The sequence below is a fragment of the Canis lupus genome, chromosome 9, assembly GCF_011100685.1.
Source record: "Canis lupus familiaris isolate Mischka breed German Shepherd chromosome 9, alternate assembly UU_Cfam_GSD_1.0, whole genome shotgun sequence".
NCBI classification, from domain to species: Eukaryota; Metazoa; Chordata; class Mammalia; order Carnivora; family Canidae; genus Canis; species Canis lupus.
The window spans coordinates 21,701,013-21,718,557 of NC_049230.1; the positions used below are offsets into that span (position 1 = coordinate 21,701,013).

Consider the following 17,545-nt stretch of genomic DNA (forward strand, 5'->3'; position numbering starts at 1 on the left):
CTGGTTCTTCCCTTGGGAGTCTCTCCCACCCTAGCTTTAGAGCTAGGGTTTGTTTATTTCGGGCAGGGGAGGGTGTGTGTGTCTGTGTTGTTAACGTCTACTTTTTCAAAGCAAATCTATACTACACCAAATAGCCTTTTTGTAAACTTCAGTCTGATCCTTTTCAAATAAATAGTCAAAGGAAAATTTCCACAGAAAGATTAGAAAGGCACCTGAGACTAATACCTACCTCATGTTGTGGGCCACACCTCCCGGTTACAACTAGAAGGGAGCAGCAAACTGGTATATTGATGTGGTTCTAAACAACAACAATGTGTGTGAAGGCCCAGGGGCACTTCAAGATTGGCCAAGAGGAAACACCTGTTGCACAATGATACGATCTTGTTGGTACAGTTGTCAGAGAAGGAAACTCCCACAGCAAAGGGCATAAAACCATCCAGGGCAGTCTGAGGCGGCTCAGTTGTGCAGTGCCAGGGAGCAGAGCAGAGCCCAGCCCTGCACCAAACACAGATGGGACCATGAACTCCAGCCATAAATTTAGCCAGACCCCCTCAGGCTCCCTCCGTGGCACAGGAGGCAGCTGGGGCCAGCTGGGGAGCTTCCCTCGGGCTCCCAGTGTCCATGGGGGGGCTGGGGGTGTCCGCATCTCCCTTTCCTTCAGCTCACCAAGGTGTCTGCCTCCTGGAGGGCCTTGGGGATCTAGAAAAGGCAATTCCCTCCCGGGTGCAAGTGGGAAGGAAGTGATGCAGAACCTCAATGACCGCCTGGCTTCCTACCTGGACAAGGTACGTGCCCTGGAGGAGGCCAACGAGAAGCTCGAAAGTCGCATCTTGAAGTGGCACGAGCAGAGAGATCCTGGCAGTAAGCAAAATTACTCCCAGTATGAGGAAAACATCAGCCACCTGCAAGAGCAGGTAAGATTGTGGGTGCCCCTGGAACTCAAGAGGGGGCTGCATTTCCAGAGAGCCATGGGAGGAGAAATCAGTACAAAAGACAATTTCCAGGAAAATGTCAAAAGAGCTGAAAGTAATTGTGAACAAAGGTATTTGAGGATATTTTCCTGTTATACCTTTTGGACTCGGGAAAGCCTGGTTTGTGTATTTCATCTTCTATACATAAATTATACAGAGAATCCAAAAAATGTAGGGCAACCTGCTGCTGTCCAGTATCAGTTATGACCCAGTAATGTCATAGTAATGATAAGGGCCGGTATCATGGTATTCATTCCTCATGCTCAGTGCACAAGACACAAGAGGGCATTTACTTTCTCATTACATCAGTTCTGCTCCACCTCAAAAGTCCTGGCGACAGCATGATTACCCACAGAAAGAAAGGCTGAGTTAACTCTCGGAGATCGTACCTAAAAGCTGTCACTCTAGCTTTGGCAGATACATCATTCTGACATCCCCGGATATTTCCTTTTGAGGGCTACTAGAAGCTCTGAGTTCCTCCTGCACCAAGTTCTGAAAGGGCATATTGCTAGAAAAAAATAATAAAATGAGCATAATTTTTGGAATCTTATAGTTAGGATGGGTTATGGAGACTTCTTTAAAACATAAAAAAAAAAAAAAATTTTCACCCAAACGTTAAAAAAAAAAAAAAAAAAAAAAAAGCTGAGCTCCTATCTTCCGAGACATCTAACAATACTGGAAGTGGAGGGAATCCAGTTAGCTCACAAGTTATTTTTTAAAGCTATGTAACTTTCCTCTTATGTAAAGTGGTCCCAGAAAATTCCCCATAAGATCATGATTTTACCCATCCTAGAAAGGGTTTCCAATATTTATACAGTATTATTTCTCAACCCTCAGTTGTCCTTGCTTGAATGTAGAAAAGACCAATCAAGATAACATAAATCTGTCCTCATAATGAACCCTAATTATTGAATAATCAACCTAATAACTGACTGTGTAATTACCCTAACTATATAGTACATGGTTGTCTTTATGGAAAAAACAAGGTGACTCAACAAACCTCATCATAATTTTTTTTTCATAAATAAAGTTACTTTTGTTTTAGAATGGAGAGAACAGAAGTTTTTTTGCAAATGGACAGCTGAGAACCTAACTTCCAGAATAAACATGAGGTCAAACCTAGTCAAATAATTCACTAACTGACAGGAGAGAGGAGGGAACAGGGAAGAGGGAGGAAAGTATTAATTGGGCTCTTCCTGTATACCATCCTTGATGTTGGATGTTTTAATGCACATATTGACACCATCCAAGAGCTTTTTGCACTGATGGAAACATTCGATGTTACCTTATTCAATTCTTACAATGACCCTGTAAACACCCTGGAGTTCAGAGGTGTGACGTTGCCACCAAAAGCCACCAGCAAGAGGCAGGCATGAGATTCTTTTTATAAATTTATTTTTTTATTGGTGTTCAATTTGCCAACATATAGAATAACACCCAGTGCTCATCCCATCAAGTGCCCACCTCAATGCCCGTCACCCACTAACTCAGATCTGCTTCTAATGGTCTCACAGTTTCCACACTGCATGGTGCTCACTAGCCTATCTTCTACAAAAACAGTGCTGCTTGTTAGTAGAAATAATGCACTGCTAATCCTATGACATACATTTCATACACATTATCTCATTTCTTACCCCCAATTTATAGATGAGGAGACTGAGACTGATTGGTGGCCTAAATTCTTTGAAACAGAATTGAGAAAAGTGAGTGGGGGCTTGCCCCAGGATTCTGGGTTCTGACTTTAAATTCTGGGTTATCAATTAAATTCAGGTTTGAATTCCACTCTTTTCTAGATTTATTTTAATTGCATTTTTTCATGTTTGAAGAAAACAATTCTTTGAAGTTGAGGTTATTCTATCTGTGACCTCCTTGACTCACAGGCAAGAAAACAGAGGCCCAAAGAATATGATAACCCACTACAATATAGGGGTCAACCCCTTCCCAGGCCTGATGAAATGCTATCTGCAGATATAGTATCCTTTTGTCCCACCATAGGAATCCTAAATATTACTCAAAAGATCTATAAGAAAATTAGTTCAAAAATTAATCCAATCCTTTTGAAATATCGAATTAGACATGGTCATAAGGATACATGTATTTTAGAATGCTCTCAATAGTACTATATTTGGCACTGTGGTTCATTATTTAAAAAATCCTATTTTCTTTTTCTTGGAACAAGATTATACACCCTGGAGCAACAATGCTATACTAATACACCAACTCCATTTTTTTTAAAAGAATGAACTCAGAGCCTTAGGGGAGAATCCTCGTGATTAATGACAACACACAATGCAAAACCTATGCTTCACAAATTATGTCTCAATCCATCCTCATAATACATTCATTACTGTGAAGGATGTCCCAGAAAAAGTGACTATATCATAATATTATACCAAGTAAGCCTGAACAGAGGAAATAATTTTGGTTTTTTAAACGTGTTCTAGGGTGCCTGGGTGGCTCAGTCAATTAAGCATCTGCCTTTGGCTAAGGTCATGATCCCAGGGTCCAGCGATCGAGCCCCACATTGGGCTCCCTTCTTGGTGGGGAGCCTGCTTCTCCTTCTCCCCCCATTCGTGCTTTCTCTCTCAAATAAATACAATATTTTTAAATAAATAAATGTGTTCTCTATAGAGTACATTTCAGAACTCACTATTCACGTACACTGAGAAGAATGCTGACTGGGGGGAGTCAGATTCTTGGTGGGTTTTACAACAGATAAATTATCAGTTTAACTCAAAAAAGCCAAATAAGCCCACAGATTGTATTTTTTATTTTCTGATCCCATGTTGGGAATACTGTTTGGTTTCCCTGGATGTCAATCAACACCTAAGTGCACAGGGCCCCTGGGCTTTCCTAAATGGAGCTACATATCCTATGAGTTTAGACAATGGAAGAATAAAGAGCCTGGAAGGAAAAGCATTGGTATGAAAATCCTTAAGCAGCACTGCAGCAGGGAGACAAGGAAATATCTACAGAATCCTTTTTTAGAGCAAAGGAAGTAGTCATAGTACCATTTGGAATACACCAAGAGAAGAAAAAAGTTGGGCAGGGCAGCAGCCTGGTTATCTTCCACTATGAACAGCAGAAGTTTGAAGATACATCTCAATATACAGAACCTGGACTTTATCCTATACAGGCATTGGCTCTCATTACAAAAAGTGCAAGCTTTTTCCTTTTTCCTTTTTCTTATATTCCCTATACTTTTCATCCCCATGTTTTATTTATGTTATAACTGGAAGTTTGCATCTCTTAATCCCATTTACCTATTTCACCCACTCCTCTCTCCACCTCCTCTGGCAACCACCAGTTTGTTCCCTGCATTTATGAGTTTATTTCTATTTGTCCATTTCTTTTGTTTTTTAGATTCCACATACAAGTGAAATCATATAGTATTTGTCTTTCTGACTTAATTATTATTTCTATAGTATTTTACTGTCTAACTTATTTCACCTAGCATATACCCTCTAGGTGCATCCATGTGGTTGCAAAAAGTAAGATTTCATTTTTGTTATGGCTCAGTAGTATTCCATTGCATATATATAGCACATCTTCTGTATCCATTCAGCTATCGATGGACACTTAAGTTGGTTCCATATCCTGGCTCCTACAAATAATGCTGCAATGAACATAAGGGTGCATACATCTTTTCAAATTGTTGAGTTTTTCTTCAGGTAAATATCCAGAAGTGGAATTACTGTATCATATGGCAGTTCTATTTCTAATTTTTTAAGGAACCTCCATACTGTTTTCCACAGTGGCTGCACCATTTTACATTCCCACCAACGGTGCACAGGGGTTCCCTTTTCTCCACATCCTCTCCAACACTTACTATATCTTGTCTTTCTGATACTAGCCAATTCTGACTGGTGTGAGGTATTACCTTACCATGCTTATGGATTGGCAGAATTAATATTGTGAAAATGTCAATGTTACCCAGGGCAATTTACATTTCTAATGCAATCCCTATCAAAATACCATGGACTTTCTTCAGAGAGTTAGAGCAAATTATTTTAAGATTTGTGTAGAATCAGAAAAGACCCCAAATAGCCAGGGGAATTTTAAAAAAGAAAACTATAGCTGGGGGCATCACAATGCCAGGTTTCAGGCTGTACTACAAAGCTGTGGTCATCAAGACAGTGTGGTACTGGCACAAAAACAGACACATAGATCAATGGAACAGAATAGAGGATCCAGAAGTGGACCCTCAACTCTATGGTCAACTAATATATGATAAAGGAGGAAAGACTATCCACTGGAATAAAGACAGTCTCTTCAATAAATGGTGCTAGGAAAATTGGACATCCACATGCAGAAGAATGAAACTAGACCACTCTCTTGCACCATACACAAAGATAAACTCAAAATGGATGAAAGATCTAAATGTGAGACAAGATTCCATCAAAATCTTATTATGGTTTTCATTTGCATTTCTCTTATGATGAGTGATATTGAGCATCTTTTTGTGTGTCTTTTGGCCATCTGTAGGTCCTCTCAAAAGTTCTTTTATAAAAGAAAATTAAACATTTTACATTTTTCTAAATTAATATATAGTTTCAACTAATTCTTCAGTGTCTACAGTATGCCCAGATTATACTATGTTACAACATTATTGTATTTAATCTCTTCTAATCTAACTCTCATGAACTCTTTGATGAAGTGGCTACTATTATTATCACTATTGCCATTTTATGGATGAAGAAACTGAGATTCAGTAAGGTCACTCTGCTAGTAGGTGGGAGAACAGGACCCCAATCTCTGCCCTTTGAGTTCCAGACACAGTGTTATTATCACCTCTGAATCCTGCTATTGTGCATTCATGATACCAAATTCCAAGTAATCAATGGAGCTTTGAATAAGAGTGGATCCTTAGGGACGCCTGGGTGGCTCAGTGGTTGGGCGTCTGCCTTTGGCTCAGGGCGTGATCTCCGTGTCTGGGATCGAGTGCCTGCGAGGAGCCCGCTTCTCCCTCTGCCTCTCTCTCTCACTGTCTCTCATGAATAAATAAATAAAATCTTAAAAAAAAAAAAAAAGAGTGGATCCTTAAAAGATGCCTTTGTATTGAGGTATAACTTTGTCCTGAGGAAATCCTTTCTGGGTAGCCCGGGTGGCTCAGCGGTTTAGCTCCGCCTTGGGTCCAGGGCCTGATCCTGGAGACCCGGGATCGAGTCCCACGTCCGGATCCCTGCACGGAGCCTGCTTCTCCCTCTGCCTGTGTCTGTGCCTTCTCTCTCTCTCTCTCATGAATAAATAAAGCCTTAAAAGAAATCCTTTCTAAATAAAAGAATTATCTCTTCAAATATGATGAGAATGTCACAGGATTCTCTGCCTCCAGCTAAATCACAGAAGTTTAGAGCTAAGATTTTTAGTAGTTTCTACTACGAACTCCTTATTTAACAGATGATGAAATTGAAACCCAGGGAACAGGGTGACTGGCCCAAGTTCACACTAATGGTCAGTAAAGCAAGTAAAAAAGAAAATCTCCAGTTCCTAGTTCAGCACAATATGTGGTACAAAAGTAAGTAGTATTACACTTTTGATGTTCAGACATCTTCCACTCAATTTTCTGAAGAGAGTGACATATATCAAATGTGCACTACTTGTTAAAATTGCCTAGAAGAATTTACAAATCATATACATAAGCACAGTTACCCAAGTAGAAACTTTCAACAGTATTTTTCATTTTAAGGTCCAAAAGTATATAAACACCCAGTACAAGTCTTAACCAAAGGCTTTACCACAGTTAAAGTTTATTAAGCTGCCAAAAAAATATTTCAGTTAATATTTTAATAGCTACAATTAGGGCATTCTCATCATGGAATAATTTATGAACATGTACACCTATCTACAAGTTTTGTGAATGGTTATAGTCACTTTGAACAAAAAATAATTATGGCATGTGATGACTATTATAAAATTCACTCAAAATCAGTTTGACAAGCTAATATCAGTGATATTTTGATACTTTGCTCAGTGTCACTGATCAGAAACATGAATGCTACTGCAACATGAATGCTACTGCAAAGAAGAATTACGTTCATCTAAAATAACTACTGCACTTTAAGGGAGCCAGACTTATAGTCACAATAAAAACAGGATTATAACTTAAAACTTTTTTAACATCGTCAGATGTGGATGAGCTGAAACAAAACACTAAGATGTTCGCAGCACTGGAGAGTCAGAAGGCACTTTGAACAATGTCTTTCCCCCTTCCAATGTCATTCTTCTTAGAATGCACCAATCCTAGTCTGTTAAACTTAGGGTAAAAAAAGACAGTGAAGTGGCTGCGGACCATGTTCGTACTTTAAAAATCATTCTGATGGTTTGTACCTAGTAAGTGCTCAATATTTGTTGATTGCATTACTTGTTTTTCCACTGCCAGAAAAGAACAGCATCTATGCTAACAAGTGTGTACCCAGAAAGTACAGAGCAGAAATGCAGTTCTCCCATGGAAGTGTGTCTGACTTAAATGACTCTTGATGTGTGTTTTACAGATCATGGATGGCAAGCTGACCAACGCTCAGATCATTCTTCTCATTGACAATGCCAGGATGGCAGTGGATGACTTCAGCCTCAAGTAAGTTCCTTCTTCATCATATTGTGGGGAGTTTTCATTTGCTGTTTTTGTTTTGCTTTATTTGGGGGGGTTCCTCTTGTTTTTGTTTTGCTAAAGGAAAGCTTATCTCACTGTTAGCCACATGTAACATCTTAATAAAATATAATTAAAAGCATAATAGGAATGAATACTTGACTGAACTCTAAACAACCTAGATATAAAATACACCTTGTAGCATGGGAAAGTTTGAATATGAACCAAGAATTAGATGATATTAAAGAGTTATTATTAGCTCTTTAGGTGTGATAATGTAATTATGCTTATTTAGAAAACTGGGTTTTTTTGTTTTGTTTTTTTTTTTTAGAAAACTGGGGTTTTTTTCTTATTTTAATTCTAGTATAGTTAACATACAGTGTCATATTCCTTTCAGGTGTAGAATATACTGATTCAACACTTCTATACATCACCCAGTGCTCATCATCACAAGTGCACTCCTTAACTCCCATCACCTGTTTCCCCTACCCATTGCCCCTCAGGTAACCATCAGTTTGTTCTCCATAATTAAGAGTATGCCCATCACTTAGATTTAACAGCTGTTAACATTTGCTTCATTCTTTTTTTTTTAAGATTTATTTATTTATTTGAGAGAAATGGAGAGTGTGTGGTAGGGAGGTACAGAGGAAGAGAGAGAATCCCAAGCAGACTCTGCACTGAGCACAGACCCCCAACTCAGGGCTCAATCTCACAACCCTGATATCATGACCAAGGCCAAAACCAAGAGTTAGACACTTAACCAACTGAGCTCTGGGTGCCCCCTTTTGCTTCATTCTTAATGAAAATTCTTGTTTTTAAAAGATATATTCCTAAGTACTTAGGGGTTAAGTGTTGTAATGTCTATAATTCAGTTTAAAATACAAAATAGGGGATCTCTGGGTGGCTCAGTGGTTTATTGCCTGCCTTCAGCCCAGGGCATGATCCTGGAGTCCTGGGATTGAGTCCCGCATCAGGCTCCTGCTTCTCTCTCTTTCTCTCTCTCGAATAAATAAATAAAATTTAAAAAATAAAATAAAATACAAAATAGAGTATAGATGAAGCAAAATGTTAACAGTTAGAGTCTAAGTGATGGGCATAGGACTGTTTATTATTTCATCCTAATTTAAAAAAAACATAACAACATTGTTATTAACAAGTCTTCATCACAGAAAAACCTGCATGAAACAGACATATGAAAGATGTGCAGCATATGTTCATTTGCTCTTATTAAACCTAAAAACTAAGAGATTCACCTCCAGACTGAAGTGAATCCTTACAAGGCCATAGTCTTCCAACAATAGGTGTATTCTTCTCTTCCTTCCAACCAAAGGTATGAAAATGAACACTCCTTCAAGAAAGATCTAGAAATTGAAGTTGAAGGTCTCCGAAAGACCTTGGATGATCTGACCATTGTCACAACAGATTTGGAACAGGAGGTTGAGGGGATGAGGAAAGAGCTTATCCTCATGAAGAAGCGACATGAGCAGGTAGGACTACCCAGGACCTCCTGGTAACTAGCACAGCTTTTAACAGGCACTTTCCGATGATTCAATAGCCCAGAAGCCCAGAAGAAACCATCATCTGAATGCCGGTCCTAGTGTCCTTCAACCTAAGTAATTATAAGGAACCATATAAACATCTAATTTTTCCAGCTTCAGGCTTATCTATTCAGTGTCAAATCCAACAGCCAAAATATAATCATAATTAATGACAAATCAGTCAACAATTTTGCTAATACACAATGTTTACCTCGACTTATTTGTTAATATAGTACTGTAAGAATAAATGCATGAGCTTGAACTTCCTTCGTTGACCCAATGTGCAAAAAACTGGAGGACAGTAGAATAAAGAGAACTTGCCACTAACCAAGGTAAATAAAACTAGTGGCAAAACTGAAGAATCTTAATTTCCATAAGCATTTAAATGACTTTGAAAAAGTTACCATCCATCTGAAGTCCCTGAGACTCTGATGCAATAAGAAAAGCAATCCCCATTTTAGGCAAACAAAATTGCTAATGAACATCAAAGAACCTCAGTTCTGAACAGTTGGTTAGACAATGATTGTAAATTAAACCTGTCCTACGGTTTCTTGATTTTCGTGATATTCTATGGGTGCCAGCCCTACAGAGTCATAATGCATTGACAAGATATTAAAAGGCTTTATACCTTTTGACTTTGGGTTGCTGGAATGCCTCCTGAAAGCCTTAGCCTATAATCTGAAATGTTAAACTGTTGAATTGTGCCATCACTTCACCCATGAACATGTGATGAAGAGTGCTTTACATGCTATGTAAGCATAATTCTTTGTGAAACATTTCCAAACAGGGATTATAAATTTTATTTTATTTTTTATTTATTTATGATAGTCACACACAGAGAGAGAGAGAGAGAGAGTCAGAGACACAGGCAGAGGGAGAAGTAGGCTCCATGCACCGGGAGCCTGACGTGGGATTCGATCCCGGGTCTCCAGGATCGCGCCCTGGGCCAAAGGCAGGCGCTAAACCGCTGCGCCACCCAGGGATCCCCCAAACAGGGATTAATTCAATAATCACAGAAGCCATTTGATTACCTATCTAATCTAGTGCTATTTTTTATTTTCTAAGGTTATAATAGAAAAATATACGATGTTTTGCCATTAATGAATAAGATAATAACTAAGAAATCAAACCATACCAGTAAAAGAATAAAAAACCACAAGAGCTGAATTTTTAAAAGACCTGTTAACTGCTGCCAGTCAACACACTTCTGGTCTTCTGATTACCAAAGCCAGTTCATTTTCTTTCTCTATTACTAAACAGGAAATGAAGGAACATCATATGCCAAATGACTTCAAGGTCAATGTGAAGGTGAATACAATTCCAGGAGAAGATCTGATTAAGGTCCTGGAGGATATGAGGCAGGAATATGAATTTATAATAAAGAAGAAGCATCAAGACTTGGACACTTGGTATAAAGAGCAGGTAAAGGAAAGGTGCTCAAACTTCCCAAAGGTTCCATTTCCATGTGGTCCCAATGCCAATGCCTCTGCCCTTTGCTTGTCTCATAGGCAGCAGCCATGGCCCAGGAGGTGGCCAGTCCAGCAACTGTGCAGAGTAGCCAAAGTGACATCCATGAACTGAAGCGCACTTTCCAGGCCCTGGAGATTGACCTGCAGGCACAGCGCAACAGAGTGAGTCTGAGCTAGGGTCAGGTACCACCTCCTCCTTGACTTCTCTTGACTCTCTTGATTTCTTGCCTGGGCCTCTCTCTCCAACTCCCTTGGGACATTTCTTACTTCCCACTTTCCATCCAGATTGTTCAAAATGATAATGGTAATAAGAGCTATCATTTATTGTGGCACAAGGTTTCTACCTTGTGCCACAGTGTATGCCAGGGAGTTCATTATGTTAACTGCCATCAATCCTCACATTAACCTTTCCAGGCAGGTCTTTGTGTTCTCATTTTATAGATGAGGAAACCAAAGCTCCAGATAAATTGTCCAAAGTCATACAAATAGTAAGTGGCCAGTGGTATAACCACCTGGTGTTTGAGGAGAAGTGTGGGGGGTCTAGTACGTCCTCATAATCTCACCAGTACTCTCCCCACTTACAACCAGGATGCCCCCTGAAGCCCTAATACAAAGAAATTCTGGTGTCAACATGAATTGGTGGCAAATCCAGCCCTGTCTGACTCCAAAGTAGTGCTCTGTCCATTATATATATATATATATATATAGATGTCTTATCATCCAGTAAACTATAAATTCTTATTTCTAAGTCATTTCTATATATCATCCAGTAAACTATAAATTCTTATTTCTAAGTCATTTCTATAATTTTCATGGTTTTTAGTAAAATGCTTTGTATGAGTGTCACAAGCACTCAAAATCATTAAATGAAATCTGTCATTTGATTCCCATTTGAATCTTCTAATCATTTATCAATATTATTTCCAAGTGCTACTCTGCCCTTGATCTTGAGGAGAATAATTGGTTCATTCTATTGGAGATACACATGGTAAATTACTGTTATGTTTTAGGAATAAGTGATGGTAAACAGACATTTAAAAGGTACATTGTCAAGGTGATAATAATGAGCACAGAAATAATTACAGTGTTTAATGGCTTTCAAAGCATTTGGACATGCAGTATTTCACAACAACCATGTGAGGTCAGCAAGACATTTGCATTCATTTTTATGCATTCTACTATCTGATACTATTCTAAATACTAAGGATTCTATAATAAGGGAATTTACATTCTAGTTTGGATGACCGATCATAATATATATGTGAGATGGAGAAAAGTGCTACTAAGAAATGAAGCATGGAGTGAGGAGGTCAGGCATGCTGAAATATAGAGCCGCCAATTTAAAAAGGGTAGCCAGGAAAGGTTTTACTGTTAAGGTGAACAAAAACCTAGAAGTGGTGAGCAGGTGCATTACATGGCTATGGAGAGAGGGTTCCAGGTGGAGGGAACAGCAAATGCAAAAGCCATGAGGCACAGGTATGTCAGTTGGGTTGGAGGAATAGCAGGAAAGCCAATGTGTCCATAATGAATGAACAAAGGAAAGAACAAAGGAGAGAAGAGGAGGAAAGGGAAGGGGTGACCCTTGGGGTAAAAGTGGGGTCAGACTGTGTAGCTTGTCCCTTGGAGGGAAGTCTAAAGGAATTTGGAACAGCAGATACAGAGAAGCTGTACACTTTGAGGAGCTTTGCTATAGGTGAAGGAGAGCAGAGAAATTGAATGACAACTAAATGTAGATATGGATTCAAGAGAGAAAATTTTTAAGGTGGGAGAAATTATTCTATTTGAAAGCCAATGGGAAGAATCTGGTAGAGAGGAAAATATTAATGATACAAGAAAGTGGGCAATTGCTCAAATGACTGGAGCACAGACAGCTCATGCATTGTAACAGGAGAAGAGCAAGAACTTGGACACAGGCTCATGGGTGTGAGTGGAAGTAATGTTGGGAACTTGTTGGGATCCTCTCCTGATGGCTTTCATTTCCTCAAGACAGGAAGCAAGGCCATGGGCTGAAAGAAAGGAGAGGGAGGAGGGGATCTAAGGACAGAGGAGAAGGAATGCAGTAGCCCTCTGGGAGAACAGGAGAGTGATGAGTGCAGGCCAGGCAGCATTAAGTGCCCTGTGAAAGTTAACACCATAAGCAAATGAGATTATCCAGCATAGTTGCGAGTTTCTCCTGAAGATTTAAGTTACACACTCCAGAAAAGTGGGTGGGAAATCCAAACAGAACAGGGTCTTGATCTCAGTTCTCCGTATCCTAGTGTGGCAACTTCATTGTGCAGCTTTTAGGATTTCCTCAATAATGACAATTCATTATCATTGTCATAATCAATGAGCATTGCTTGGGACTATGGATGCTAGATTGACCAAATTGAAATATAGGCCATCCAGTTAAATTTGAATTTCAAATACAAAGCAAAGGGTGTGGGGTTTTTTTTGTTTTTTTGTTTTTAGTATAAGTATGTCCCGTGCAATATTGAGGCAATTTTTAGGACATACTTGTACTAATAAATTACTCATTGCTCATCTGAAATTCAAATTTAGCTAGGTGCTATTTTATCCAGCATCCCTACTTGAGACCCTTCTCTGAAGATACAAAGAGACAGCTGTCCCAGTTTCTATTTCTCCCGGGAGTTTTCTATATGGCCACAGATAAAATATAAGCATGAGGAGGTAAAGAATAAATCAGAGCAAGGCAGCGTATGCCCAACCCCAAATGAGTAGCATACTCAATAAACACTGCAGGAACATAGCAAAGCTGCCAAGAGCTCCCCAACACAAAGAAATGGGCTTCAAAAATTCTGACTTTCGTGCACTCCTCACTGCCCAAGCCCCAAACCTGTGAGTCTGTCAGGTGCCCACTTTTGCATCCCAGAAGCCACCAGAGTGATCAGTATAATCCAACTACTCAGTAAGCCTACATTATTGAAGCAGCCAAGCTATCAGCCAATTAATGGAAGAAACATCATATCCTCTTTCAGAAATCTGCTTTAGAGAACATGTTATCAGAGACCCAGTCTCGGTACTCCTGCCAGCTCCAGGACATGCAACAGATCATCTCCCACTATGAGGATGAATTGAGGCAGCTGCGCCATGACCTGGAGCGTCAGCACAATGAATACAAGGTCCTCCTGGGCATCAAGACCCACCTAGAGAAGGAAATCGCCACCTACCAGCAGCTTCTGGAGGGAGAGAGTGAGGGGTAAGGCAAAGGCTGGCAGGGGAGGAGGACAAAATAACATTGAGTTTTTGTGTGTGCCTTCATATACCTCAGAGTTCTGTTAGCAATCATCACTCCAGAGAAAGAAAAGTTTATGTTGAATTTCTTCTGGATATTTAAATCAGGTTGTATCTCATTAAATAGCAAGTATGAATTAATCAGCTATTCCCAGGGTACTAAGATTTGAAGTCAATTGTTAAAATTAATATGTTAAAATCTCCAAAAAGAAACAACTAGGAAGGCTTGGCTATAGTATTTCCCACTGGGAATGCATACAATTTTGGCTCCAAAAACAAAACAAAACAAAAAGCCCAGAAGGTTGGAAGGATATTTTAGTCTGACAGTATAAGAAGATTCCTAAGAGGTTGAGAAGTCTGGATTCTTCAATGTGGCATTTCTGAGCAACTTGGGAAATGACAATAGTTGTCTGGGTGGAAAAAAGGACACATGCATTCTATGACCCAAGAAAAAAGTTTTAGAATTTTTTTTAAAAAAATACATAGAGGCACTTGGCTGGCTTAGTTAATAGGACATGAGGCTCTTGATTGTGGTGTTGTGACTTGGAGCCCCACATTGGGTGTAGATATTGCTTAAATAAATAAACTTAAAAAATAAAATTAAATAAAAATACATAAATAAAAGACTATCAGACCAAACTTTGAACAGTCTGAAAAGCCCAAGGGTTCCAGGCTTCAAACCCAGACCCTGAAAAAGATCCCAGTGGAGGCAAAGCCTGCAGCCAGCTGAAAGAATGGAGGTAGTTTGGTAGACTTCCCTTGGTCCTAAGGTCAGTGGGAGGCAGTACTCACTTCCTTCTGGATCCAGGAAGGTTTTCCCATGAACTCATGAACTTGAGACTACAGAACTCAGCCAATTATCCTCATTAAAGAGCTATGAATTTACAAGCAAGCAAAGGAAGTTAGTTCACCTTGAGGAATTTTTATGATTGTTGCTAACACTAGAATGAGCTGTAATTCTTATCATTTTTATAGGACAATGGAGGAATCGAAGTCAAGTGTTAAAGGTAAAATTTTCTTTCATTGTTTGAATCTACTTTTTTAAAAATGAATCAACATGTTTATTCATTCTATAGTACTCATAATCCTTAGTGTACTCCCAAATATCCTGTGTTCGATTTTTATTTTACCCCAGATGGCAAGGAATTTTGAATTAACTCAAATTAGATAAAAAAGAAAAAAGTGAGCTCTCAGTATTGTCTTCAATAATACACATGCAAGTCCTCTGCCAGCAATAAAATAGATAGCAATGATCATTCATATTATTACATCTCTGTTAAGTTATGGGGTCTGTTTAATAAACTGCTAGATTACAAGAAAATTATTTCACATAATTTACCAAACTACATTCTGTTAAACATTAGTGTTCTGTGAGACTTTAATTGTGTATTACAAAAAATGTGTCCCATGACCAGAAATGGTTGAAATGCTAGGTACCACTATCCTCCTCATGAACAGTCATGCATTTCAGTAAGTTAAAGATAGACCAGGCACTCCTGTGAGGGAGAAAAGAAACAGAAAAGAGAAAGAACTATCAAAAGTTTTACTTGCTTAACTTGGTGTTACCAAAAATCCTTGACCTGGGAACCCTACTTTCTCAGATTGCCTTTAATATCTCATGGAAAAGTTCTAAGAAACCATAGTTTGGTACAAGTGGCACTTTTCTGATTAGTTTGTGATAAAAGTGTTCTAAGGCATTAGATTCAGAGAATCAGGGTTTCAGGGACCATCATGGGCAGCTGGTCTAACTGCTACTTCTCTGCAAGATATTGACAAATGGTCTGTTAGCCTACTTACACGTGTCCAGAAACAGGGAACCCATTACTTGATGGAGTGGCCTACTCTACTGTTGGAGAGGTTGATTTAACAAAGTTTTCCCTGTATCTCTATTAATGTTAGATCTTCCCTTTGGTCTAGAATCAGTTTCCTGGTGTGTCAACAAAGCACATATTCAAGTAAATCATAACTTTGAAAACAGTGACCATGATAAGCATCTCTGGCTTCTCAGCCATCTTTCATGCTTTCTAGATCTTTAAATGAGGTGTCCAGAATGGTATTTAGTGCTCTGTTAGCTCATAGAACCTGTGATACAAGTACAACAAAGCATGCAGAAGCCAGAAGGCCTCCCAAAGAGCATATAGTCAGAGCCTAGATTCTGTATCAGACAAATCTAAGATGCAGGTCTTGGCCTCTAGATGATGACACTATTCACACATTCTTGTTTCCTGGAGGGTGGGAGGAAAAAACCTTCTTTGGTGAGATCTCTTTAACCCCAGCAGAACCTGCCATATTGCTGTGTGATCATTTTGGAAGGGACAGGGAAGCTTCAGGTACTGAGAACAGGGAACTACAAATGACTTTTTCAGATGGTAAGAGGAGCATGGCAGTCATCTCTTCATTGCTTTTTTCCCTCAGCAACAAAGATCAAGGCCATCACACAGGAGAGCGTCAATGGAAGAATAATTCTTTCTCAAGTGAATGAGATCGAAAAGTATGCATAAGGCCAATAAAAGTTTTGGCCTATTATAAGAACTACTTTTCCCCAATGGAAATTCTTGCCCAGACAAAGGGGTGAGTCCTAAGAGGTATCCTTGAAGTTATCAAACTCAGAATCTTATTTTTTTCCTCTGTAAGACAATCTCACCAGACATTCCATAATGATCTTAATATATTGCTATACTTTTTGAATCAAAGTATGAGTTTATGAGCTTTTTAAAGCTCTACTTTCCTACTACAATCTTTAGATTGCCATTGCTACATGCTGTTTTGTAGTCAATAAAACTCTATACCAGCTGCATCATGTCTTTGTTTATACCACATCATATTCATGTCATTTTTATATCAAGGTCTCATCCTAAGAAAAGATTCTTAGGGCACTGTCCATGAAAGAAAGGGACCTTAATACTTTGACCATGTCTGCGGCAGCCAAACACTGGGCAGAATTGTTACACTGCAGCCATTCAACCTAGTGACAAGATGTGGCTCATGAGGCTTTCCAGACCTCTGCCAACAGGAAGGGGAAAAACAGAGAAGGAAGGCCTAGAAAGTCTCACTGGGAATGTGAGAGGACCAAAAATTATTCTAGCTCACATACATACATACATACAATTAGAGAAGGGAATTCAGGGGGAGAAAACCCTTATTACAAACAGACACTAAGACCCTAAAAGAGGAAGTGACTTGTCCAACATCTAAAATACAAATATTAGGACCCGAGTATTATGGGAGGTGGAGTAGGGGCTGAAGCACAGAGACTTTGCACCTCTGTCCTCTCAAGAAGGTGCCTTTCTCTCAAACTATAGCAGCGTAAGCCACTGTTCCAAGACTGGTACAAAGGAGCAATGTTGGAGAAAAGGAAGATGGAAATCCATATATCTGTAAGGCATCATCAGAATGCTGTACATGGAATTATAGGATATACACAATTTTAAGGGACCACAAGCATAGACTAGTCAAACTCTCCCATTTTACAGACAAATAAACTGATGCCCAGAATAAGAAATGCATTTAATCAAAGACTCACTGGATTGTTGCTAGGCTACATCCAGCTCTCTCAACTCTGTTAACTGTTGTTAAACTACAAGTGGTAGGATGTAGTTAGTGCCATTATTATCTAACACATTTGCAATGTCCCATGTTTTTTTTGTTTTATGTTTTAATACTTTCTTGGAAAGGATAGCTTTTGATATTTTCTGAACTCGGCATTTGTCAAAACTGAATTGGTCTTCCCTTTAAGGAATTTAAATA

At 39.1% G+C, this 17,545-nt stretch overlaps 1 protein-coding gene and 1 long non-coding RNA gene across 3 annotated transcripts in view; one reads left to right on the forward strand and one right to left on the reverse strand.

Moving 5' to 3' along the window:
- The window catches only part of LOC119876644, an 80,709-nt gene that overhangs the window by 41,163 nt on the left and 22,001 nt on the right, over positions 1–17,545 (reverse strand). The gene's annotated exons all lie outside the window — the stretch shown is intronic.
- KRT23 (keratin 23) lies at positions 456–16,595 on the forward strand. The gene is made up of 8 exons (NM_001346058.1): positions 456–914; positions 7,463–7,545; positions 8,888–9,044; positions 10,356–10,517; positions 10,604–10,726; positions 13,543–13,763; positions 14,774–14,805; positions 16,214–16,595. The coding sequence occupies exons 1-8, from the start codon at positions 519–521 to the stop codon at positions 16,297–16,299; spliced, it is 1,260 nt and encodes a 419-aa protein (NP_001332987.1). The 5' UTR covers positions 456–518; the 3' UTR covers positions 16,300–16,595.